The sequence below is a fragment of the Syngnathus acus genome, chromosome 13, assembly GCF_901709675.1.
Source record: "Syngnathus acus chromosome 13, fSynAcu1.2, whole genome shotgun sequence".
Taxonomy (NCBI): domain Eukaryota; kingdom Metazoa; phylum Chordata; class Actinopteri; order Syngnathiformes; family Syngnathidae; genus Syngnathus; species Syngnathus acus.
The window spans coordinates 3873155-3899745 of record NC_051098.1 but is presented as its reverse complement, the minus strand read 5'-3'; the positions used below and the strand labels follow the sequence as shown (position 1 = coordinate 3899745).

General features: G+C 44.9%; 1 protein-coding gene across 3 annotated transcripts; it reads left to right on the top strand.

The window, feature by feature from the left end:
* The first annotated feature begins 4760 nt into the window (after window positions 1-4760).
* On the top strand, window positions 4761-22987 carry LOC119132678 (ATP-binding cassette sub-family G member 4-like). Of its 3 annotated transcripts, none has more exons than XM_037268131.1 (15): window positions 4761-4894; window positions 11228-11266; window positions 12597-12714; window positions 12940-13072; window positions 13168-13218; window positions 13638-13783; window positions 14580-14703; window positions 15280-15394; window positions 15483-15625; window positions 16087-16185; window positions 16289-16457; window positions 16551-16651; window positions 17860-18018; window positions 21577-21695; window positions 21887-22987. In XM_037268131.1, exons 3-15 carry the CDS (start codon window positions 12659-12661, stop codon window positions 22110-22112), a joined length of 1641 nt encoding a protein of 546 aa, XP_037124026.1. In that variant the 5' UTR covers window positions 4761-4894; window positions 11228-11266; window positions 12597-12658; the 3' UTR covers window positions 22113-22987. The 3 variants fall into 3 exon arrangements, with proteins under 3 accessions (XP_037124026.1, XP_037124025.1, XP_037124024.1); XM_037268130.1 differs by having other exon boundaries at window positions 11228-11468; window positions 17860-17919; XM_037268129.1 differs by having other exon boundaries at window positions 11228-11468.
* The last annotated feature ends 3604 nt before the right edge of the window (window positions 22988-26591 follow it).

The window sequence follows — 26591 nt, the reverse complement described above, 5'->3', positions numbered from 1 at the left end:
GCAGATCCAAATTATTGTCCAATATTAGTTCGAAAATAACTAGTGATTTGTTGGAGAGGGAGCGACAGTTCAGCAGTGCGACGGAGATGGATGAAGGAGCGGGGGTGGGGGAGTGGAGATTGTTGAAGTTGACAGTACGGAAGGTGGGGGTGACGGGGGGGCGAGAGTTAGTCCAGAAAGAGGGGATGGGTGAGCCATCAGGGAAATGTCGTTTAAAAGATAGTCCGGAGCTACGGTGGATGTAGCGGCGACGGCGGAGGATCCCAGCCTTGCTGGCAGCTGAGGCAGCAGCAGCAGGGAGACGGTGATTATTGTTGAAATGATGAAGATCAGCAGCAGTGTAGACAAATGGACGAGAAGTTTGTGGAATGGAAGCCCGGAGTAGCAGAAGTGATAGTTCATGCAGGAGATGCGACGTCACAGCAGCAGGGAATAATCCAGATAAAATGGTAGAAATGGCTAGTAGCTGGTTAACTAGAAGTTGGTAGGCAGTGAAATGCATGGAAGCAGCAGTGGACCGAGTCGTGATGTTGGTGGAGTGGGTGGTGGTGTTGGTCAATCCCGACTGTACCCGTGCAAACGGCACGCCCCAGTGTGTCATGGCGGCACACAGCCGAGCCACGACCGGCGAGCTCGCAGCGAGCGGGTGCTCCCCCCGAGGACGCCGGCCAAGTGGCCAGCGAGTTGGGTTGGAGCCGTTTGCCGAGCCAAGAGCAAGCAGCTACAGGCTCAGAGCCGGGAGGTAGGAGGGTCCGGTTGTGGGTTGGCTAGCTGGCTAGCGTAGCTCGTAGTCAGAGGGAGCGGGATCGGAGAGGTGCGAGCAGAGCTCCAGAGATACGCGGTGGGCAGGAGAAAAGGCGAGAAAAAACAAACAAAAAAAAACGGGCACACTTAAAACGGGAAACACAAAACAGACAGGGGACAAACAAATAGCGGACACGGTTCGCTTTATTGACATTTGGGTCCAATTTTGACATTTTCAGTTGGGGTGTACTCACTTTTGTTGCTAGCATTATACACATTCATTGTTGTATTTTGAGTTACTTTGAAGTAACAATAAATTTACTTTGCTATCCAAGCTATACAGTGACTACTTAACATTGGCTCAAAGTGTCATTTCTTCAGTGTTGTCCCAGGACAAGATGTCATTAAAACATTGCAGAAATGTCAGGGGTGTACTCACTTTTGTGAGATACTGTAGACTGAGCTTTGTGCTCGACATGCACTCAGAATGAAAATAAGGCCCCAGCAGGTTGCGATGTATGTTGCATGTCAGTGACTTTTTTAATTTCTCTCACGATTCTGTGATTGTTTTTCTTTCTGTCATATTGTAGTTTACAGGAATGAGGCGAGGCAAAATCATATTGTAGTTTACAGGACTGAGGAGCGGCTAAAATGAAGAGCTGATAAGGAAAAAAAGAGTGTGGACATAAAACCCATGCACAAACACTTGACAATAAACGTTCATGGGTTATTCTAGGTCAAAACATCAAGCAACATGTTCAGTACGGTATGTAACATTTATATAATTTTCAAAGTTACATGTTACAATAAACATATAACGAATAAACAATTTTAGTAAATCTTTGAACATATTGGTATAATGTAGGCTAAATACTTTTAAAAAATTTCTTTTTTCTTTTTTTTTTTTTTACTCATGGGTGAGCAAGCCAATACTTTTGCTTCCTCTGCAGCTGGTCAATCAGTTCAAAGGATCTTAGCACTTTGTTCGACTACTTTGTTAAGACAGGACAAGTTTGGTTAATTATTACAGGTTACATTCCAACATAAACATAGGATCAAACTAATCTATCAACCCTAACAATTTAAATGCAGTATAACGTTTAATTAATTTCAAGAGCGTCTGAGTCACTATCACAAAGGCATCGTCCCCCAGCGTCCCCTTGCTGTATGTGTCCCCAAACTTCAGTACCATAAAGCAAATGAGGTTCTATTTGTGCCGAATATACAATTTTCAAAGTTGACTTATTTACTTTGTTTTGTAGTCTGATTGCACAGATATTGTTTTTGATAATTTAATTTGGAGTTTTTTGAAGTGTGGTTTCCATCCCAAGAGGTTGTCAATAGTAATTCCCAACATGTTGTACTATGTACTCTTTTGATAGGAGAAACATCTATTGTTTGATGTACTTCCTTGTTTTTATTGAGGTTGTCAATATAATCTTATGTTGTACTTATTTCCTCTTTCGATAGGAGACCCATATACTGTTAGTTGTACTTCCTCGTTTACAAAGTGATTCACTCCACATTACGTAAGACTGTCATGTGGCATGGTCGAGGAGCCAAACGCTAAGAAATGAGGCAGGAGTCCAATAAAAAGTAATTTAATTCAAAAGTAAAAATTATGCAAAACAAGGTAGTTTGGTAACCAAAAATTCCCAAGTATCAAAACAAAAGTAACTTCAAAAAGACTAGGAAATAGAATAGAACATGAGGAGGTAAACAAACAGGATGACAGACGACGTGACAGGGACACAACAAACCGATGATGGACAACTGGACAAAACACAAGGTGGGTAAAAGACGCACAAAAGAACACAATAACCTACGGAGACAGACACAAAAGAAACACGAGAAAAACATAAAACTATATATTCTAAAGGAAAACCAAATCAATGAATCATTGTGATGGCGAAATGAAGCCTCATGAATTGCCGAGCTTCAGAAAACTGGTGAGTTGTGATTGGTTGTGACCAGAGACCTGGCAATTGTGATGTCATTTTTAGTCGACAGCAGGTGACTGTCCCCTACCCGTGATGGATAAAAATGGATGACTTTTGCTGCTTAACTCATATTTCTCACACACACACAAACACACACACACATGCACACACACACACACACACACACACACACACACACACACACACACACACACACACACACACACACACACACACACACACACACACACACACACACACACACACACACACACACACATTTTAATCAGTGTTCACCAGGTGGGGGCACATACAACATATTGTTAAGAAAGTTTTGGGGTTAACACAAAAAAGAATGAAAAAATAGAGCAACTTAAAATGAACTAGCATCATGGAATTGGTTTCATCTGAAAGGTTTCCACTGTGTTCTTACACAATATGTACTTTAGGATACATGTGCTTTTATTTATTGCCTGTAATTACTATAGGCGGCTCGGGGGTGCACTGGTTAGCACGTCCGCCTCACAGTTAGGAGGGTGCGGGTTTGATTCCACCGGCCCTCCCTGTGTTCTCCCCGGACTCGCGTGGGTTTTCTCCGGGCACCCCGGTTTCCTCCCACATCCCAATGCTTGGTAGGCTGATTGAGCACTCCAAATTCCCCCTAGTGAGTGTGAGTGCGGATGGTTGTTCATCTCTGTGTGCTCTGTGGCTGACAATCGGTCCAGGGTGCCCCCCGCCTACTGCCCGATGACTGCTGGAATAGGCTCCAGCACGCCTACGACCCCCGTGGGGTCAAGAGGTGTAGAAACACGGATGGATGGATGGATGTAAGTACTTTATACGACTTGAGGTGTACCCGCATATTTGAAGACCTTTGACACCATTATTCCACCATTTATTGATTTAAAGAAAGAGTTATTACTACAAGTATAGACCTCTGTCAGCAGGTAGTAGGGATAAGATCATCATTTCTTAAGAAAATGGCTAATTACATTTTTTGTCTTTGGCACCTTGACCAGTGAAAAGGTTGAACAAATTGAGCATGTTAGAAGCCCTGCTCCTGATGAATTGCTGCTGTTTATAAAGGCACTAGTGACTAGATTTAAGTGACTCAGGACTTGTTACTTGGAGAATGATTTCCCCTTTGGCAAGTTGATATTATTGAAAGCCACATGGACCAAAGAGAAGACAAAGACTTGTCCAAATATACATTGTATAGACATTTCCCATCTAAATGAGTATGGGTCACCTCTAGCTGCATGCTCAGTAGTGGAGATATGTGACTCTCGTGGACGAGTTGCTTGTCTTTTTGCCACATTCCCAACCACGAAGGAATTCGATTGTGACTCCAACTTCCACATAATGTGTCATTGCAGCTGTAACATGTAACATACTTCAAGGCATGTAAACTCACTGAAGGAACTGGAAGTTCCAAATGAAAAAAAATCTAATTGTAGTAACAATACAACCAAATTTTGTGTCAGAATATTGATCTCAAACATGTTACCATAGTAATGCTCAATAGCAGTTTTTTGTTTTTATACCTTGCTAATCAGACCAGAAGCACCTACCAAAGGTCAGAAATAGTCTCTGGGATTAAGTTCAAATGTAGTCTTGCTGGCTGCTACCCGACCATATGATAAAATCATGTAATCTCTGTGTATCCATTTTTAAAAATTCCAGTGATTTTAATTATCTTAACCTTTTTTGTTTTTCTCCTGGGATTCCAACACTCTCTTTATTCAGTTTTAAACGGGAGCTGCAGTTTAAAGAAATACTGTAATAGGAATACTCATTAGAGTGGACTATGCAATTTTTGAATGAGCAAATACTGCATTTATGTTTTACTTATGGGAACAAAGACATCAAAGTTAGCCTATCGTGTAAAGTTGTCATTGAAATAAAATGAAATAAAAAGGAATGAGAAATGATAAAGATAAGAAGGGCATAAAAAGACATTTCCAAGAGGTGTTCCTTAATCCCTCATGTGACTCAGGTATGTTAGAACAGCCCCTCCTCCAGCCATCTACAGTATCCACCTACCAAATCAACCCGAGTCGACCTCCCGCCCACATCCCTCCTATAGTAATGCACCCTGTAAGCTGGGGCTCGGCGAGAAGAGATGGTGTAGAACACTCTTGGCTGGATACTGAAGACTCAAGCCGGTACAACCTCATCAAACTTGGACGTCATACTTGACAACAAATAACGTAAGCGCAACACCCAATTTCCAAATTAACTTGAAGTACAGCCTTTTTCCCTCTGTTATTGTTTTAAATGTTGTTTTAGATAAAAGCAGATACTTAATGTCACACAAGTTACCCTTTATGGGTAATTATTGTTAATTCAAAATACCTTTTTACTTAAATCTCTTAAATTTATGTTACCTATTTAGTTTTTTTTTATTCTTGTATTGAATATTGATGTTAATTTCAGTAGCAACCTAAAAGTAAATCTGGTTAAAATAATAACCACACTTTACATGGATCAATGGTTGTTTAAAACGAAGCAATACAACATTTCTACATTATTTATACAACAATTTGGATCGAATTTGTAGCTTCAATGAAGAAATGGTTCTTTTTGTTTCCCCATTTAAACTTCCTCAGCAATTTAGCGTACTAAGTCATGGGAGACCTGCACTGTTAACCTATTTTGCTTGGTCTGATCTCAATATACAGCATTTCAGCATTCTCGTGTTAACATAGGGGCAAAATCACTTCATAGACCTACTGTTAATCGTTACGTACTGTTTATTACCATAGTAATATTAAAGTATTAAAAATTAAAAGTATCAAACCCCCCTCCGTGAGTCGTCACCTTATCGTGGTGGAGGGGTTTGCGTGCCCCTATGATCCTAGGAGCCATGTTGTCTGGGGCTTCATGCCCCTGGTAGGGTCACCCATGGCAAACGGGTCCTAGGTGAGGGGCCAGACAAAGCACGGCTCACACTAGCCCCTTATGATGAATAAAACAAATGGATTTTGTTTTCCCTCGCCCGGACGCGGGTCACCGGGGCCCCCCTCTGGAGCCAGGCCTGGAGGCGGGGCTCGAAGGCGAGCATCTGGTGGCCGGGCCTTCGCCCATGGGGCCCGGCCGGGCCCAGCCCGAAAAGGAAACGTGGGTCCCCCTTCCCATGGGCTCACCACCTGTGGGAGGGGCCAAAGGGGTCGGGTGCAGTGTAAGCTGGGCGGCGGCCAAAGGCAGGGACCTTGGCGGTCTGATCCCCGGCTGCAGAAGCTGGCTCTTGGGACATGGAATGTCACCTCTCTGGCTGGAAAGGAGCCCGAGCTGGTGTGCGAGGCGGAAAAGTTCTGACTAGACATAGTCGGACTTGCCTCCATGCACAGTTTGGGTTCCGGTACAAGCCCTCTCGAGAGGGGCTGGACTCTCTTCCACTCTGGAGTTGCCCACGGTGAGAGACGTCGAGCAGGTGTGGGTATACTTATTGCCCCCCGGCTGGGCGCCTGCACATTGGGGTTTACCCCGGTGAACGAGAGGGTAGCCTCCCTCCGCCTTCGGGTGGGGGGACGGGTCCTGACTGTTGTTTATGTCTATGCACCAAACGGCAGCTCAAAGTACCCACCCTTCTTGGAGTCCCTGGAGGAAGTGCTGGAGAGCGCTCCTTCTGGGGACTCCATCGTTCTACTGGGTGACTTCAATGCTCACGTGGGCAATGACAGTGAGACCTGGAAGGGCGTGATTGGGAGGAACGGCCCCCCCGATCTGAACCCGAGCGGTGTTCTATTATTGGACTTCTGTGCTCGACACGGATTTTCTATAATGAACACCATGTTCAAACATAAGGGTGTCCATGTGTGCACTTGGCACCAGGACACCCTAGGCCGCTGTTCGATGATCGACTTTGTAGTTGTGTCATCGGATTTGCGGCCGCATGTTTTGGACACTCGGGCGAAGAGAGGGGCGGAGCTGTCAACTGATCACCACCTGGTGGTGGGTTGGCTCCGATGGTGGGGGAAGATGCCAGTCCGACCCGGCAGACCCAAACGCTCTGTGAGGGTCTGCTGGGAACGTCTGGCAGAATCCCCTGTCAGGAAGAGCTTCAACTCCCACCTCCGGCAGAGCTTTTCCCACGTCCCGGGGGAGGCGGGGGACATTGAGTCTGAGTGGACCTTGTTCCGTGCCTCCATTGTTGAGGCGGCCGACCAGAGCTGTGGCTGTAAGGTCATTGGTGCCTGTCGTGGCGGCAATCCTCGAACCCGCTGGTGGACACCGGCGGTAAGGGATGCCGTCAAGCTGAAGAAGGAGTCCTATCGGGCCGTTTTGGCCTGCGGGACTCCGGAGGCAGCTGACAGGTACCGGATGGCCAAGCGGAACGTGGCTTCGGCGGTTGCTGAGGCAAAAACCCGGACGTGGGAGGAGTTTGGTGAGGCCATGGAGAATGACTTCCGGACGGCTTCGAGGAAATTCTGTTCCACCATCCGGCGTCTCAGGAGAGGGAAGCAGTGCAACGTCACTGTTTACAGTGGAGATGGTGTGCTGCTGACGTCGTGTGTCGGTGGGGAGAATACTTCGAAGACCTCCTCAATTCCACCTACACGCCTTCCATTGTGGAAGCAGGGGGGGGACTCTGAGGCGGACTCGCCAATCTCTGGGGTCGAAGTCACTGAGGTAGTTAAAAAACTCCTCGGTGGCAAGGCCCCGGGGGTGGATGAGATCCGCCCGGAGTTCTTAAGGGCTCTGGATGTTGTGGGGCTGTCATGGCTGACACGCCTCTACAACATTGCGTGGACATCGGGGACAGTGCCTCTGGATTGGTGGTGGTTCCCCTCTTTAAGAAGGGGGACCGGAAGGTGTGTTCCAATTACAGGGGAATCACACTCCTCAGCCTCCCTGGTAAGGTCTATTCAGGGGTGCTGGAGAGGAGGGTCCGTCGGGAGGTCAAACCTCGGATTCAGGAGGAGCAATGTGGCTTTCATCCTGGCCGTGGAACAGTGAACCAGCTCTATACCCTCGGCATGAGAGTTCGCTCAACCAGTCCACGTGTTTTGTGGATTTGGAGAAGGCGTTCGACCGTGTCCCTCGGGAAATTCTGTGGAGGGTACTTCGGGAGTATGGGGTACCGAGCCAACTGATAAGGGCGGTTCGGTCCCTGTACCACCGATGCCAGAGTTTGGTCCGCATTTCCGGCAGTAAGTCGGATTCTTTTCCAGTGAGGGTTGTACTCCGCCAAGGCTGCCCTTTGTCACCGATTCTGTTCATAATTTTTATGGACAGAATTTCTAGGCGCAGCCGAGGCGTTGAGGGGGTCCGGTCTGGGGACCTCAGCATCGCGTCTCTGCTTTTTGCAGACGACGTGGTGCTGTTGGCTTCTTCAGGCCGTGATCTCCAGCTCTCACTGGAGCGGTTCGCAGCCGAGTGTGAAGCGGTCGGGATGAGGGTCAGCACCTCCAAATCCGAGTCCATGGTCCTCGATCGGAAAAGGGTGGAATGCCCTCTCCGGATTGGGGATGAGATCCTGCCCCAAGTGGTGGAGTTTAAGTATCTTGGGGTCTTGTTCACGAGTGAGGGGAAGATGGAGCGCGAGATCGACAGGCGGATCGGTGCAGCGTCGGCAGTAATGCGGACTCTGTACCGGTCCGTCGTGGTAAAGAGAGAGCTGAGCCAAAAGGCAAAGCTCTCAATTTACCGGTCGATTTACACTCCTACCCTCACCTATGGTCACGAGCCATGGGTCGTGACCGAAAGAACGAGATCCCGGATACAAGCGGCCGAAATGAGATGTTCGGGCTCTCCCTTAGAGATAGGGTGAGAAGCTCGGTCATCCGGGAGAGACTCGGAGTAGAGTCGCTACTCCTCCACGTTGAGAGGAGCCAGATGAGGTGGCTCGGGCATCTCATCAGGATGCCTCCTGGACGCCTCCCTGGGGAGGTGTTCCGGGCATGTCCCACCGGTAAGAGACCCCGGGGACGACCCAGGACGCGCTGGAGAGACTATGTCTCTCAGCTGGCCTGGGAATGCCTTGGGATCCCCCGGGATGAGCTGGATGAAGTGGCTGGGGAGAGGGAAGTCTGGGAGTCCCTCCTGAAGCTGCTGCCCCCGCGACCCGACCCCGGATAAGCGGAAGAAGATGGATGGATGGATGGATGGATGGATGGAAGTATCAAACCTATAATTAACCATTTGGCTTCAGGATTTTGTGGTTGGCTGAAACATTTCTTGTTCCATTAATAAGTCATCCAGGCCTTGAAGTGGTAAAACAGCCGCAGTTGAAAATGTTCCGGAGATGACAAGATGCCATCCGCGGTAGATTATCTTACAGTTTGCCATTGTAGGGATAGCCAACCTTTTTTTTTTTAACCTTGTAGAATCCACACTGTTACGTGAATTAGCTTAGCAATTAGCACAGCTTATCAGTGTTTCCTTGTTGTCCCTTTCTGAGAACCACACTTGTAACAAATGTACCTTATTTGCCACCATACAGGAGATAGTTTCAAATTTAGGAGAAACTGTGCAACATGTGTAAATGAACTATTAGCCAGCAAACTAGCATCCCAGACAAGCTTTTTGGGCCGATTGGCAGTTAATTCTCAGTTGTGCTATTCAATGTTTTGTTGAGCACTAAATGTGAATTTTGCATTGCAAACTTTGATGCAAAACTGCATATTTTGAGCTTTGTAACCTATACTATGTATCGAAATATACATATTACCCAACCATTTGAGGCAATCACTGCAATGAAAAATGTTGTTAACTTTCAATGACCCTACGGGCAAGTGTTTTGACCTTTTCCTCATGAGAAAACTTCTTCAGTTTTCTCAACTTTGAAGGATGCTTTCTTTGACTGCATGTTTTAGTTATTTTTATCGCTTCAATAGGGTTTAGAATCAAGACTCATACAAAGCCACTTCAGAATAGTCCGACACTTTGCTATTCTTGGGTAGTTTTAGCTGTGTGTTTTGGGTCTTTTGCAAGACCCATGACCTGCAACTGAGAGCAAAATTTCGAACACTGGGTCGCACATTTCTCTCTAGAATACATCGATAGTCTTCATCATTTCATCACGACAGATTCGACACCCAAAACATGACAAAAAAAGTTCCAGTTTTGCAGTTTTGAATATGAAGCTATGAAGCATTCTCTCAGAAGCTTTGTGATTAGTCAACATCCAATTTGGCAAATTCCAGTCTCGCGTTTTTATAATTTTTTCTTTCAAGGACAAATGGTGTGATCTGACACTAATGTACTTGTACCTTGACCTTGGAGTTCACCTTTAATTTCTTTGGAAGTCGTTCTGAGCTCTTTTGCTACCTTGTGTGTTATCTGGCTCTTTAATTTGTCATCAGTTTTCTTCCTGCGGCCATGACCTGAGAGGTCTACATTCCTTTGGTTCTTAAATTTCTGAATAGTATGTGCAACCGTAGTCACAGGAACGTCAAGCTGATTGGAGTCTTTACTTTTATCATGTTCATAATTTATGATCCCCTGAGACGACGCTCTCACTTGCTTCCCTGGTTCATGTTTAGGCTGCGTGACTGATTATAATTTTGAGGACATCTGTGGACAAACCTTGGTGAAACAAGTTCCTATGGTTTAATTATTTGTATTATCTTCTGGGGGTAACATAATTTTTCTGTACAGGCCTATTTCATGAGTTTGGTTTTCAAAAATAATTCTCCTCAACCACAAGTATAAAATAATGAATGATTTTCATTTGTTAATTTATGCAGTTTTCTTTCATTATTTCATCAGGTTCAAGTTATGTTTGTGACCGCGGTGGGATTTTCTGCTATTAAGAGAAGGGTGCCAACAATTTCGTCCATTTGGTTGCGGTGAAACATTTCAAATGAGATTCAAGCGTAACATTGCACTCGAGGTGGTGTGATCCAGGGCCATTGAGTTCTTCTCCCCGTAGACTGTGGCTTTCGTCCAGAGTACTCCCCAGGTTGACTCGTGACATGTTGGCATGAAATGTGTCTCCCCTGTTCCCTGCTCTCTTTTTATCAGAACCTTTTGTCACCTAAAAACGAAGGTTGAGACCTCCCACTCTATGCTGTCAATAAAATGAATGTGTCTAAGTGTGAAGTCGGGGGCAAGTGAAGGAGTATTCATTTCCCATACATTAGCTTGGCATCGGACATGAGTCCGCAGATTTTTCCCAAGGAGGTGACTGCTGCCCCTCCTGCCCCCAACAGATCAAGGCTGGAAAAGAAAGTTTTTAATCCCAGAGAGGATTAAAAAACCCATGAAAGATTAGATGAGACCTCTGGCTCAAAGTGGACAAATTACTGTACCACCGCAGACTTAAGAACCGCTTACACAGTGTTAGATTATGGCTCCATATTGATGTGTGATCAAGAGTTTGACTACATATTTCTGCTACTTAGAGTCTTGTCAAGAGAATGGAATTGGATTGCAAAACTCATATTGCAAGCATAGTCGCCAAATTATAAAGATTAACTGCATCAATTTAATTTGGGACAATTTTGAATTGCAACTCGCCTGATAATTTGACTCATGTACTTCCAATGGAATAACGTTTCAAACTACTTATCGCTTTTACTATTATTTTATGCTCACAGGAGACCAGTATGGATAACAAGGCGTTGGAACCCGACTCTGTGAGTGTTTCCATAGAGGACAGCATCATTTGTAATGGAGGTACTCAGCAACAGGAGACTTCCATGCTGAAGCTAAAGAAAGTTGAGAACCAGATCACAGAAGCACAGCGCATCACCCATCTACCCAAACGTTCACCTGTAGACCTTGAGTTTATTAACATCTCTTACACCATTCAGGAGGGATCTTGCTGTAAGAGGAAAGGTAATGCACATTAAACTCATCTTTCATCCAAATAGTCTTGTCAGTCATCCATTTGGTTTGGTCCGTCTTCCATTTATCAGTTTTCACTGAACGGTGAAAGCTTGTGAAGGTGGTGTATGTTAATTCTCCAATATAACAGCCAAACATTAATTGGAAATGAAATGTTATGAGTAACTCATAAAATTGAACACAAAAATATTTTTTTTATACATAATGTTTTTATTTACCTCTTTATTTGACTTTTATATTTACAGTGATACCTCATATATTGCTGGAGATGTGTTCCAGAACCAGCCACAAAAATCAAAATTCCGCAAAGTAGAAATATACGTATGTCTTATCAAGGCATTTAAACAAACACGCGATATAAACACACCGCCTCCTGTGTTTAAACCCAGTCACGTCCGCAGTGACACACATTGCTCAGAGGCATGCCCCGCACTATCAGTGTGTGTTTAGATGCCGTTCACCTGTCGCTTATAAACCCACAAAGTAGCGCATTTGCTAAAGGTGAAGCGTAAAGTGGCGAGGGATCACTGTATTTTTATTCTTTATTACTTTTAGTCTTACAGTTACTTGTCTTACACTTTCTTGTTCACAAACGGATGTTGTACAACATAGGCTGTCCATTAACAATTTTCATTCATATCTTGACGACTTGGATGAAATTTTAATTTACTGTTTCTACATACGGCATCCATCCATCCATCCATTTTCAGAACCGCTTAGTCCCCACGGGGGTCGCGGGAGTGCTGGAGCCTATCCCAGCCGTCATCGGGCAGTAGGCGGGGGACACCCTGAACCGGTTGCCAGCCAATCGCAGGGCACACAGAGACAAACAACCATTCGCACTCGCACTCACACCTAGGGACAATTTGGAGTCTTCAATCGGCCTACCAAGCATGTTTTTGGGATGTGGGAGGAAACCGGAGTGCCCGGAGAAAACCCACGCGGGCCCGGGGAGAACATGCAAACTCCACACAGGGAGGGCCGGAGGTGGAATCGAACCCGCACCCTCCTAACTGTGAGGCGGACGCGCTACCCAGTGCGCCACCGAGCCGCTTACGTACGGCATATGAATCCCTAAATGATCAATACCATGTCTATCTCTATCAATATTTTTATTAGGATTCAAAGCCTTATTGAAAAGCATCTCGGGGAAATTCTGCAGTCGGGAGCTCATAGGAATCATGGGTCCCTCAGGTGCTGGAAAGTCTACCTTAATGAACATTTTGGCAGGGTACAGGTGAGCTAATCCACCTCTAATGCTAAAGTTTTTGTCCATAGTCTTTGCCATGACTTAAATCAGCGCTTTTTAAAGTACCAAGTACAAATCAGATTATTTATAAACTATTAAACAAATAAATAAATAAATGAATGTCCTCATAGCAACTTTATTACTGTACTGATTTTATCTCTTGCACGTGGGTATTTTCTGTCCCCGTTTGAATGTATCTTTTATTCTGATTAGGGGAAAAGGAATGAAGGGTCAAATCCTTGTAAATGGGAGACCCAGGGACCTGAGGTCTTTTCGGAAAATGTCATGCTATATCATGCAACAAGACATACTGCTGCCACATCTTACTGCACAAGAAGCCATGATGGTAAGCAGTTATACATTATATTTAAACATTTACATAATGCAAGTTCTTGCTGATATTCACTTTTTTGTTTGCATTGTGTTGTGATTATATTACAGGTATCAGCCAACTTGAAGCTCAATGAGTCTATGGATGTGAAGAAAAAACTGGTAAACTAAAAAGAAAACAGACAAAGTACACAGGGGCAATTTATCAAATTCTGGCAATTTATTACATGCTCAAAAGTAATGTTGCTGTGTTAATATTTGGGGTATCTGACACATAGCTACATGTGGTCACAGTGAGAACCAAAAGTAAAGTAACTGTGGTGTGTTCATTTTGAAAAAATGTAATGTTCTACATACAATGATGTGCCAATAAGCTAAAATTTGATCATTATCACACTCGTGGCGTCAACCAAGGACTTTTGCCAAGGACTGCCATGCGCTGACACCCCATGTTAGCATTCGTTTGCTTGAGGTCAGAGGCATTTTGAGCGTAGCCAAAGAAAGGGGATGTGAGCTTTAATGTCGACTAGGATTCCCCCAATTGATTTTTTGCTCTCTTAATGTTCATGTTTCTTTGATAGGTTAATGAGATTCTGATTGCCTTGGGGCTTCTTGAGTGTGCTCATACTCGTACCAGCTCACTATCAGGCGGTCAGTGTAAAAGGCTTGCCATTGCCCTTGAGCTGGTCAACAATCCACCAGTCATGTTTTTTGATGAACCCACCAGGTAAAAAAAATCCAGTGTAAATACAGACAGATGCATATATATATATATTTTATTGCGTAATAACAATTTGGTACGGAAATTACAAAATAAAAATAAAAAAATAAAAAAAAAAAATAAAAAAATAAAAAAAAAATATATATACGTATATATATATATATATATATATATATATATATATATATATATATATAATTTCGATTTCTTTGTGTGTCTTGGCATGTGAAGAAATTGACAATAAAGCAGACTTTGACTTTGATATATATATATCATGTGAGACAGACAAAATAGTTCCATATAGTTACAGAATCCAAAATTCTGATGTTGCATATATTGGAAGCTTCCAGATGTAAACATGCTCTTTGGAAAACTATTTAAGTCACAGTGATGACGTTAGATGACCATATCTCACAAATTAACATTTTACTTGTACAGTCATAAATTAAAACATTGTCACAAAAAATGGGGTATAATCTACAATAGGGGTTCAACAACCTCAAGATTTAATTTGTAGTCGATGCTGAGGTCATGTTAGTCAAGTCTACTTTTTTTCCATTGACAAATTCCTTAACCTATACAAAAATAGCATTCAGTCATATTAATTCATCATCATTTTAGGCAGATGTTGTGAATCGGGTTAGTTGCAGTGAGTTACTTGCAGAATATGTCAATTTAACAAGTGACACATGTTTTGGTTGTTATGGTCCCTTACTGCAAAGATAATGATGAATAAGCATGCCTGTTTCTCTTCACCACACTTTCCCTATGCTCATTGAGTTTGTTTTGTTTGCTTCTGCAGTGGCTTAGACAGCACATCGTGTTATCAGGTTGTGTCCCTCATGCGTTGTTTGGCGCTGGGAGGAAGGACTATCATCTGCACTATCCATCAACCAAGCGCTAAACTCTTTGAGATGTTTGACAAGGTATACATTTTTTCACAAAGAAGCACACACTCACTCAAACATGGATTCAAATTTTTGATCATACTTGTACCGTATACATGAATTCATTAAATGTTTTATAATTGTTCTTCCAAGTGATTTGGTTAACCCATTCAGGGTTTGACACACACTTTTGTTACCTGGTTTGTCCTTTTTTCCATCTCTTTGTTTGTTCTCACAACACTCATCAATCATCCTTCATTTGCCCTGCCCTGTTGCCTTTGTTACAATATGAGTCACTCATCCAACCGCAGGATGAGAACATGAGAAGTCATTCTGAGAACCTGTTTGTTTCTGGGATTACTTTTGTTTTTATTTTAGATCTTGTTTCATACCAGTCCTCAAGATAACCTTGTTGACCTTTTCATTGCATTTATGAGAAAAGTAAATATTGACTTAACTTCATTGTTTGTCGAAGTATTTGTGACCTTTGCTTCTCCATGAATCTTAAATAGCTTGGAACCCCCACACCCCACAAATTGTTTTGCAAAGATTTATCCTCCATCATATCTCCCTCCCCTAAAGAGCGATTAATTGAACAAATTTGTCCTTTCACAGCTATACATCCTCGGCCAGGGTCAGTGTATCTACAAAGGCACAGGCCCCAACCTTATTCCCTATTTGAAAAGGCTGGGACTTTCCTGTCCCACCTATCATAACCCTGCAGACTTCAGTAGGTCTATTATGACTTTTTTTATGATCAAACCTCTTAATATTTCCCTCCTTTTGATTTACATTACATCTCCCTGATTCTGATTCAGTCATTGAAGTGACATCAGGAGAGTATGGAGACCTGAACCCAGTTTTGTTTGAAGCAGTCCAAGGAGGAATGTGTGAAACAGAAGACAAAAAGAACCAGCGTGGTACCAATGGCTCATTGGTCTATACCACAGAACATTCCAAGGTGGGCAGTAAACAAAGTGTTGCCGTGCATCAAATTCTGAATTGCATGATTTTTCCCCCCTCAACTAAAAAAAGTAGCACACTGCTTAATTCAATCAAGGCTTTTTATGAAAATAGATTGTTTGACAGCATAGCGAAGAACACAACCAAAATCTTAAACGACTATACACACTATAGTCAAGAATGAGAAGCTCAATTAAGGATAAAACTACTTTTGTGGATATTACTTTTGTGTCGTATGTCAGAAAAGCGATATGAATTTCAAGTTTATTTATATTGATTCGATTTGAAGGAGTAAACTCTGCTGATTTAAAATATAATATATAATATTTAAAAAATAAAACTTGCTTGAAGAAACCATAGTCTTTGTGGGGACAAGTAAGCAGGCGCAAAATTAGGTCTAATTCTTAAGATTATGCACTGTAATAATAAAAAAAAAATGCCTGTCTCAATTTTGCTTAGGATACTGGACACATAGAGAGACATACTTTTGCTACAAGCACACTGACACAGTTCTGCATCCTCTTCAAGAGAACCTTCATAACCATTTGTCGAGACCAGGTAACTGATTATAATGCTCTACAAATACTTATTCAACATGTAGCATAAATATACCAATATAGTCATACTACAATGAAAGATACAAGTTTTTCTCTGATTTCAGGTTTTGACCCACCTCAGACTGATGTCCCACATTGTCATAGGTGTGGTGATAGGCTTGCTCTATCTGAACATTGGTAATGATGCCAGCAAGGTGCTTAACAACACTGGATTTCTCTTCTTCTCAATGCTTTTCCTCATGTTTGGAGCACTCATGCCAACTGTGTTAACCTGTGAGTATTAAAAAAGAAAAGAACAGAGAGCAGCCACCTCGGCATTCTCATGATTCTGTCAATCAGTGTAGGTACATGTCTCTTCTATTTCAGTTCCTCTGGAGATGTCAGTGTTTCTGAGGGAGCACCTGAACTACTGGTACAGCCTGAAAGCCTATTATCTGGCCAAGACCGTGGCTGATATTCCATTCCAAGTGGGTTGGCAGTAATTGAGCCTTAGATTAAAACAATCAGATGTCCACATTACTCTACAGCAGGGGTCATCAACCTGAATCCAATACATAGCGCCACATGTCAGTGAGCAGCATGTAAAATCTCGGTGGCTATTCTCTGTAAATCACACTTGCAGGAATGTAAATTTGGAAATTCTTGAGATGTAGTCAAGCATCCAACAGGTTTTCTGCAGCTTTTGATCTCTATCATCCCTTTGATACAAGAAGTGTCATACTTCCACCACTCCCTCAAAGCTGAAGGCCCCCAGTGAGTGTGGGTCACCACAAAATGGTCAAATTAAAAAAAAAAAACTAGCAATGTTCAATGGTCACTATTGTAGCATGTGATCAAACCATAACATTTGTGGGGACAAGTGAACAGGCACAATGACAATGAGAAGATTAATTACTTCCAACTACCTTTCCATACCAAGGGGGGTGCTAGAGCCTATCCCAGCAGTCATCGGGCAGTAGGCGGAAAACACCCTGAACTGGTTGCCAGGCAATCACAGGGCACATAGAGATGAACAACCATCCGCTCTCGCACGTAGGGGCAATTTGGAGTGCTCAATCACCTACCATGCATGTTTTTGAGAGGTGGGAGGAAACCAGAGTATCCGTATCCATGCAGACACGGAGAGAACATGCAAACTCCACACAGGGAGGGCTGGAGGTTATTGACAGGTGCACATAAATTTTAGTTACAATGCCAACTTAGAAACACAATTATCGTTAACAGGTACCTGATCCCAGCAGGATTGGTCAGCAGAATGGTACAAAAGAAAAAGCTATGGTCTGTGGGCACCAGGTAGCTCCCAAGGGCCACGTGAGTACCCCGCGGGCTTGCTCTAAAAATAGCTCAACATAAATGGGACGTTGTAATTTTCTAATAATGTTGTAGAAGTAATCATTTGAAAATGTCAATGTACTATATCAAATGGGTTAAGCTCGCATAAAGTACTTATCAATTTATAAAAGAGCCTGGTGCCCCCCATGTCAATATATAAGATACATGCTATCTACGATAGTCAATGTGAGTATAAATAAAAGCTATGACTGTCCAATGAATAAAAGCAGAAACTACAGGCAGCAGCATTGCAAGTGGTGATAGATCAATAATACTATACTATAGGCATTATAGTCAAGTAGGAATGAAACTAGCAACTAATGATAACAATATGTCGTTTCAGGTGATCTGCCCCATCATGTATTGCAGCATTGTGTACTGGATGACTGAGCAACCTCCTGAGGTCAGCCGCTACCTCCTCTTCATAGCGCTGTCCATTAGCACTTCTCTGGTTGCACAATCCCTCGGCTTGCTAGTTGGTGCTGCTTCCACTTCATTGCAGGTACTCTCTCTGTCTCTCTCTCTCTCTCTCTCTCTCTCTCTCTCTCTCTCTCTCTCTCTCTCTCTCTCTCTCTCTCTGTCTGTCATATATATATATATATATATATACGTATATATATATATATATACACGTATATATATATATATATATATATATATATATATATATATATATATATATATATATAATATATATATATATAGTATATATACACACATACGTATATATGTGAGTCGTCACCTTATCGTGGTCCAAGGGTTTGCATGTCCCTATGATCCTAGGAGCCATGTTGTCTGGGGCTTCATGCCTCTGGTAGGGTCACCCATGGCAAAAGGGTCCTAGGTGAGGGGCCAGACAAAGCACGGCTCAAAAGACCCCTTTTGAAGAATACAGTATATAGACTTAATTTTCCCTCGCCCGGACGCGGGTCACTGGGGCCCCCCTCTGGAGCCAGGCCTGGAGGTGGAGCTCGAAGGCGAGTGTCTGGTGGCCGGCCTTCGCCCATGGGGCCCGGCCGGGCACAGCCCGAAAAGGGAACGTGGGTCCCCCTTCCCATGGGCTCACCCCCTGTGGGAGGGGGCCAAAGGGGTCGGGTGCATAGTGAGCTGGGCGGCGGCCGAGGGCGGGAACCTTGGCGGTCTGATCCCCGGCTGCAGAAGCTGGCTCTTGGGACATGGAATGTCACCTCTCTGGCTGTAAAGGAGCCCGAGCTGGTGTGTGAGGCAGAAAAGTTCCGACTAAACATATTCGGACTCGCCTCCATACATAGTTTGGGTTCTGATACAAGCCCTCTCGAGAGGGGCTGGACTCTCTTCCACTTTGGAGTTGCTCACGGTGAGAGGCGTCGAGCAGGTGTGGGCCTACTTATGGCCCCCGGCTGGTGGCCTGCACATTGGGGTTCACCCAGGTGAACGAGAGGGTAGCGTCCCTCCGCCTTCGGGTGGGGAGACGGGTCCTGACTGTTATTTGTGCCTATGCACCGAACAGCAGCTCAGAGTACCCACCCTTTTTGGGGTCCTTGGAGGAAGTGCTGGAAAGCACTCCCTTTGGGGACTCCATCGTTCTACTGGGTGACTTCAATGCTCACGTGGGCAATGACAGTGAGACCTGGAAGGGCGTGATTGGGAGGACCGGCCCTCCCGATCTGAACCTGAGCGGTGTTCTATTGTTGGACTTCTATGCTCGACACGGGTTGTCAATAATAAAGACCATGTTCAAACATAAGGGTGTCCATGTGTGCACTTGGCACCAGGACACCCTAGGCCGCAGTTCGATGATCAACTTTGTAGTCGTGTCATCGGATTTGCGGCCGAATGTTTTGGACACTTGAGTGAAGAGAGGGGCGGAGCTCTCAACTGATCACCACCTGGTGGTGAGTGGGCTCCGATGGTGGGGGAAGATGCCGGTCCGACCTGGCAGACCCAAACGGACTGTGAGGGTCTGCTGGGAACGTCTGTCAGAATCCCCTGTCAGAAAGAGCTTCAACTCTCACCTCCGGCAGAGCTTTTCCCATGTCCCGGAGGAGGCAGGGGACATTGAGTCTGACCATGTTCCATCCCTCCATTGTTGAGGCAGCTGTGGCCGTAAGGTGGTCGGTGCCTGTCCTGGCGGCAATCCCCGAACCCGCTGGTGGACACCGGTGGTAAGGGATGCCGTCAAGGTGAAGAAGGAGTCCTATCGGGCCGTTTTGGCCTGTGGGACTCCGGAAGCAGCCGACAGGTACCGGACGGCCAAGCGGAACGCGGGTTCGGTGGTTGCTGAGGCAAAAACCCGGGCGTCGGAGGAGTTTGGCGAGGCCATGGAGAATGACTTCCGGACGGCTTCGAGGAAATTCTGTTCCACCATCCGGCGTCTCAGGAGGGGGAAGCAGTGCACCGTCAACACTGTTTACAGTTAAGATGGTGTGCTGCTGACCTCGACTTGAGTCGGTGGGGAGAATACTTCGAAGACCTCCTCAATTCCACCAACAACCCTTCCATTGTGGAAGCAGAGCCTGGAGACTCTGAGGTGGACTCTCCAATCTCTGGGGTCGAAGTCACTGCGAAAGTTAAAAAACTCCTCGCGGGCAAGGCCTAAGTGGTGGATGAGATCCGCCCGGCATTCTTAAAGGCTCTGAATGTTGTGGGGCTGTCCTGGCTGACACGCCTTTGCAACATTGCGTGGACATCGGGGACGGTGCCTCTGGATTGGCAGACTGGGGTGGTGGTTCCCCTCTTTAAGAAGGGGGACCGGAGGGTGTGTTCCAACTACAGGGGAATCACACTCCTCAGCCTCCCTGGTAAGGTCTATTCAGGGGTGCTGGAGAGGAGGGTCCATCAAGAGGTCGAACCTCGGATTCAGGAGGAGCAATGTGGCTTTCATCCTGGCCGTGGAACAGTGGACCAGCTCTATACCCTCGGCATGGGAGTTCGCTCAACCAGTCCACATGTGTTTTGTGGATTTGGAGAAGGCGTTCGACCGTGTCCCTCGGGAAGTTCTGTGGAAGGTACTTCGGGAGTACGGGGTGCCGAGCCAACTGATAAGGGCGGTGTGGTCCCTGTATCATCGATGCCAGAGTTTGGTCAGCATTTCCGGCAGTAAGTCGGATTCTTTTCCACTGAGGGTTGTACTCCGCCAAGGCTGCCCTTTGTCACCGGTTCTGTTCATAACTTTTATGGACAGAATTTCTAGGCGCAGCCGAGGCGTTGAGGGTGTCCGGTTTGGGGACCTCAGCATTGCGTCTCTGCTTTATGCAGACAGCGTGGTGCTGTTGGCTTCTTCAAGCCGTGATCTCCACCTCTCACTGGAGCGTTTCACAGCCGAGTGTGAAGCGGTTGGGATAAGGGTGGGCACCTCCAAATCTGAGTCCATGGTTCCCGGTCGGAAAAGGGTGGAATGCCCTCTCCGGATCAGGGATGAGATCCTGCCCCAAGTGGAGGAGTTCACGTATCTTGGGGTCTTGTTCACGAGCGAGGGTAGGATGGAGCGTGAGATCGACAGGTGGATCAGCTGTAATGCGGACTCTGTACCGGTCTGTCGTGGTGAAGAGAGAGCTGGGCCAAAAGGCAAAGCTCTTAATTTACCGGCTGATCTACGCTCCTACCCTCACCTATGGTCACGAGCTATGGGTCGTGACCGAAAGAACGAGATCCCGGATACAAGCGGTCGAAATGAGTTTTCTCCGTAGGGTGTCCGGGCTCTCCCTTAGAGATAGGGTGAGAAGCTCGGTCATTTGGGAGAGACTCGGAGTAGAGCCGCTGTTCCTCCACGTTGAGAGGAGCCAGATGAGGTGGCTCGGGCATCTCATCAGGATGCCTCCTGGACACGTCCTACCGGCCCCGTGGACGACCCAGGACGCGCTGGAGAGACTGTCTCTCAGCTGGCCTGGGAACGTCTTGGGATCCCCGGGATAAGCTGGGCGATGTGGCTGGGGAGAGGAAAGTCTGGGAGTCCCTCCTAAAGCTGCTGCCCCCGTGACCCGACCCCGGATAAGTGGAAGAAGATGGATGTATGGATGGATGGATTTTCCCTTGGGTCACTTTGTGTGTAACTACTGCATGTCTTTGTACCGGTTCACAGGTGGCCACATTCGTTGGACCCGTCACAGCTGTCCCGGTGCTACTTTTCTCTGGATTCTTTGTGAACTTTGACACAATTCCAAAGTACCTGCAGTGGACCTGTTATGTGTCATATGTCAGGTTTGTGCAGTATATGTATCAGAACATATCAAAGAGGGCATTACTATCTGCTGCTCAGTAGATGTTTGATAAGTTTTCTCTCAACAATATACAAATTCATCTCTTGTACCAAAACATTAGTTCACGTTGTTTTTTTTTCTTGCATTGTTTGACAGAAGAAAAAGTTTCATGTTTTCAAACGTCCCTCCCAGGTATGGTTTTGAAGGAGTGATTCTGTCTATCTATGGGATGAATCGTTCTGAGCTGGAGTGTCCAGGCAAAGCGTGTCGCTTACAACAGCCTGAGGAGGTTCTTCAGCTGTTGGACGTAGAAGATGCCAAGCTCTACATTGATTTCATTGCCTTGGGCGTTTTCTTTATCATCCTGCGACTGGCCACTTACCTTGTTCTCCGCTATAAGATAAAAGCTCAGCGGTAGCTTGTTTTACAGAAGATTTGCACTATTGCCATGCCAGACAAGGCCAACATTTACGCAACCTGAAATACGCTCTTTTACCACATTGATGTATTTTTTATTTTTACTGCACACATCGCTGCTAACATATTTGCTGAACGTGTCAATAATGTTTGATTATGAACTTGTACATTACCTCAATACACCAGGCTTACTCTTCTGTTTTTAAACGGTTGTAGTTCAATCAGAGCAAACTCAACAGAGCATAAAGATATTTTTAACATCAAGCATGGGTGTGCACAGCGATTGTCTTCACTCACAAGGAGAAACAAGTCAAGCCTCCCCTCGAAAAACACAGTTTATATCATATTATGCAAGTCTGACACATATATAAGCTCAAATGACTTTAGAAATCAATTCATTCTTTTGCTAGATGGACTGTTTTTTATTATTTGTAGATTAATTAATATAACCATATGTTCTCAAATGTTATATTCTACTTAAAATATGTGAAATTCTTTCAATGTGAATCAAAATGTAATGTTTTTTTGTATAATTAGCTCCTTGTGTATATGCACTAACATACAGCATGAGTATTTAAGATAGAAATAAATGAGTATACTTTTATTTTTTTTGTACCGACACAACCAGGACATCATGCAATCATGTTTGGTGCTAAATTTCATGATCAATATGAAAAACACAATGCATCTGGACTGCACATTAAAAGGAGCACTTGGAACATGGCCAAAAACTGGAAGCAGCTTTATATTGCATTTAACATGAATTTTTTTTTTCTCAAACTAGTTTTTTGTTTATGGATTTTATGTTTTTTAGCTGGACTGCACAATCATTTCCAATAATTGAGAATATAATAAACAATGATTTGATTAATTTGACGGAATGTTTCAAATAATCCTTCACTCACGTATGACTTGTGTTGAATAATGTGACATTTTTATTGTCTTAAAGCTCTTGATGAGGATTTTCCATATATTATTTTGTCTTCATCATGTCAGATATCATCAACCTATATTAAGCCTGCCACCGTTACTTTGCAGATCTATGTCATACATTAAGCAGGCACAACACTAGGCCCACTTGCACTTGCAGAATCATATTCTATAATACGGTGACACTGTCACAGAGGCAGGTTTTTAGCCTGGTTTGAATTTGCTGTGATGGAGAACTGCACTGCAGGGAAGAAGAGATGCAAATGCTCACCAAAAACTGTCTAGGAAGTGCAGATGTTTAAGATCAGGGGATGTCTGAGAATATTTGTCATTTTTCACACGTCCTGAGTGTTGTTAGTCACCTAAATGTTGAACAGAGGCTGTGATGTACCGAAGTCAAATTCCTTGTTTGGGACGCCCAAACATGGCAAATAAAAATTCTTGAATCTTGAAAAAAAAAATCTCTATCGATCGAAGTAATTCCCACTTCAGCAGTATTTCAATTATTCTGTGTCTTTGATGTGGAATAGGCCTATTGACAATTTAAAAAAAAACTTTAATGATGTTGTGACTTGTTGGTGTAAGGTGTTTTGTTAGATCTTAAAAGGTTCCCACTCCTGGCTCCGAACGGGAGGAGAGCCAAGTACACCGACTACTTATTGTGGTCAAGCATGGGCATGTCTTTGATGCAGTAAAAATTCCCTGCCGCTAATAAACAGGTGTCAGGGTCCTATTTAGAGCATAACAGAATGTTTGGCATATCGTACGTGACAAGCAGTAATTTAAATTATGAAGAGGAATAATACTGCTCGTAAACGAATACTTTTATTTAGAGCAGTGGTTCTTAACCTGGGTTTGATCGAACCCTAGGGGTTCGGTGAGTCGGTCTTATGGGTTCGGCAGAGCCGCCACTGTGGAGGTCCGAACATACCTGATTTATCATGTAAATTTGTGATGACGCATATCTGAACTGGTCTTGCAAAGGCAACAGCAGAAGTCACACTGCAGGTGTGTAATTTGTTGTGAGTTCATGCATTATGTTGGTTTTGTTCTTTGAAAAAGGTGATATTCATGCATGGCTCATTTTGTGCACCAGTAAAAAACCTCGATGTCTTGAATTTGAAAATAAAAAAATTCACCAAAGAGGGGTTCGGTGAATGCGCATATGATACTGGTGGGGTTCGGTACCTCCAACAAGGTTAAGAACCACTGATTTAGAGTCTTCCATCCGTCCATCCGTCCAACCGTCCATCCGTCCATCCATCCATCCATCCATCCATCCATCCATCCATCCATCCATCCATCCATCCATCCATCCATCCATCCATCCATCCATCCATCCATCCATCCATCCATCCACCTTCTGTACTGCTTGTCCCCACGGGGGTAGCGGGCATGCTGGAGCCTATCCCAGCAGTCATCAGGCAGTAGGCAGGGGACACCCTGAACTGGATGTCAATCGCAGGGCACACACAGACGAACAACCATCCGCATTCACACTCACACCTACGGGCTGGTGGGAGGAAACCGGAATTCCCGGAGGAAACCAATGCAGGCACGGGGAGAACATGCAAACTCCACACAGGGAGGGCCGGAGGTGGAATCGAACCCCCACCCTCCAAAATATGGGGCGGACGTGCTAACCGGTGCACCGCCGAGCCGCCTATTTAGAGCCTTTTATTAATCAATTTAAATTACAAAGTAAATATATCTAGATGAAATCTGTGATGCAAGTACCTAAAAGTAAAACAAATATCTGATGAGTTCTGATACAGGCGGCTCGGTGGCACACTGGGTAGCACGTCCGCCTCACAGTTAGGAGGGTGCGGGTTCGATTCCACCTCCGGCCCTCCCTGTGTGGAGTTTGCATGTTCTCCCCGGGCCCTTGTGAGTTTTCTCCGGGCACTCCGGTTTCCTCCCACATCCCAAAAACATGCTTGGTAGGCCGATTGAAAACTCCAAATTGTCCCTAGGTGTGAGTGCGAGTGCAAATGGTTGTTTGTCTCTGTGTGCCCTGCGATCGGCTGGCAACCGGTTCAGGGTGTCCCCCGCCTACTGCCCGATGACGACTGGGATAGGCTCCAGCACTCCCGCGACCCCCGTGGGGACTAAGCGGTTCAGAAAATGGATGGATGGATGGATGGAGTTCTGATACAATCTTCAGGGTTGTTTTGAATAATAACCCAGAGCGTCAAATTGACCCAAGTATACATTTTTGACGGAATTTGTTTTGTTTTGAGAAGGGGGTGCCATGGGACACCAATAGTCATGTCCGTGCCAGAGCACACTCGCCCGGCAACTTCCCTCAGCCACACCCCTTTGTCACCGTAATGTCTGACTCCTGCTCCCTCTTGTTATCCCATGTATTTAAACTCTGCCCGTGTGTTTCTCCCTGTCGGTGTCTACTGTTGTCTCCCGTCTGTGTCCGCGCCTAGTGTTCCTGTCCCACTCGTTCATTCCCCCCCGGTCTTGTGTGGAGGCTCACGGGCAGAGTCTGTTCCGTGTCCAAGTGGACTTCTGATTGCCTGTGTGCTGTCCGTGAGTCTCTGTCCCGCATGTGTTTGTGTTCACCCACTTCCCTTCCCTTCAATAAACCCTGGTCCAAGCTGTATTTGGTCGCCCTTGCCCTACTCATTCATGACATAGAGGACTTTGTACAGTCCACCTACAACTAAAAAACTACCTATTGATTCAAAAAACAAAATAAATAATCTGAACTGCAAGTATGCAGTGGTTTGTTGAATAGTCTGTCTCGAGTCTCACACAAAACTGGAATGACTATTACCGTAATCCATCCATTTTCTTCATTGCTAATCTTCACTAAAGTTGCTGCCTTGCTGGAGCCCATAATAAATTAAGAAATAGAATCACCTGACTTCCATGCATGCAATGTGGTTTTAATTCCCACTTAATCAACTTAGTCTACAGTACTTACCCTGTTATTGAATGGAAACCAGTCAAGGGAGAACATCCATCCATCCATTTTCTGTACCGCTTAGTCCCGGTTGCCCGACAATCGCAGGGCACACAGAGACAAACAACCATTCGCACTCGCACTCACACCTAGGGACAATTTGGAGTGCTCAATCGGCCTACCAAGCATGTCTTTGGGACGTGGGGGGAAACCGGAGTGCCCGGAGAAAACCCACGCGGGCCCGGGGAGAACATGCAAACTCCACACAGGGAGGGCCGGAGGAATCGAACCCGCACCCTCCTAACTGTGAGGCGGACGTGCTACCCAGTGCGCCACCGAGCCGCTCAAGGGAGAACAGTACGACTAAATATGTTTGGCCCACTCACTCTAGTCACAAAGCGACACTGACCTATTTGGTGGGTTGAGTTGTGTCACATGCGATGAGTTAAAATTCACAACTGGTCTGTGTATGTATTGTGTGTGTAATACACATTTACTACCCTAATGAATATCTGAAAAAGCTGTGCACATTAATCGAAAGACAACAGTAGAATTTCTAAAAACTGTTGATTTACAATCGTAATAGGTCTGGATCGATATCAAAAGTAAGTAACATACACAAAATACACATCATAC

Bases quoted from the DNA above. Each gene is read 5' to 3' on its own strand.
- LOC119132678 (XM_037268129.1), top strand. From the start codon at position 11,237: ATGGATAACAAGGCGTTGGAACCCGACTCTGTGAGTGTTTCCATAGAG. The intron at 13,073-13,167 runs GTAAGCAGTTAT...ATTATATTACAG, and splicing joins CTGCACAAGAAGCCATGATG to GTATCAGCCAACTTGAAGCT. The intron at 15,626-16,086 runs GTGGGCAGTAAA...AATTTTGCTTAG, and splicing joins ATACCACAGAACATTCCAAG to GATACTGGACACATAGAGAG.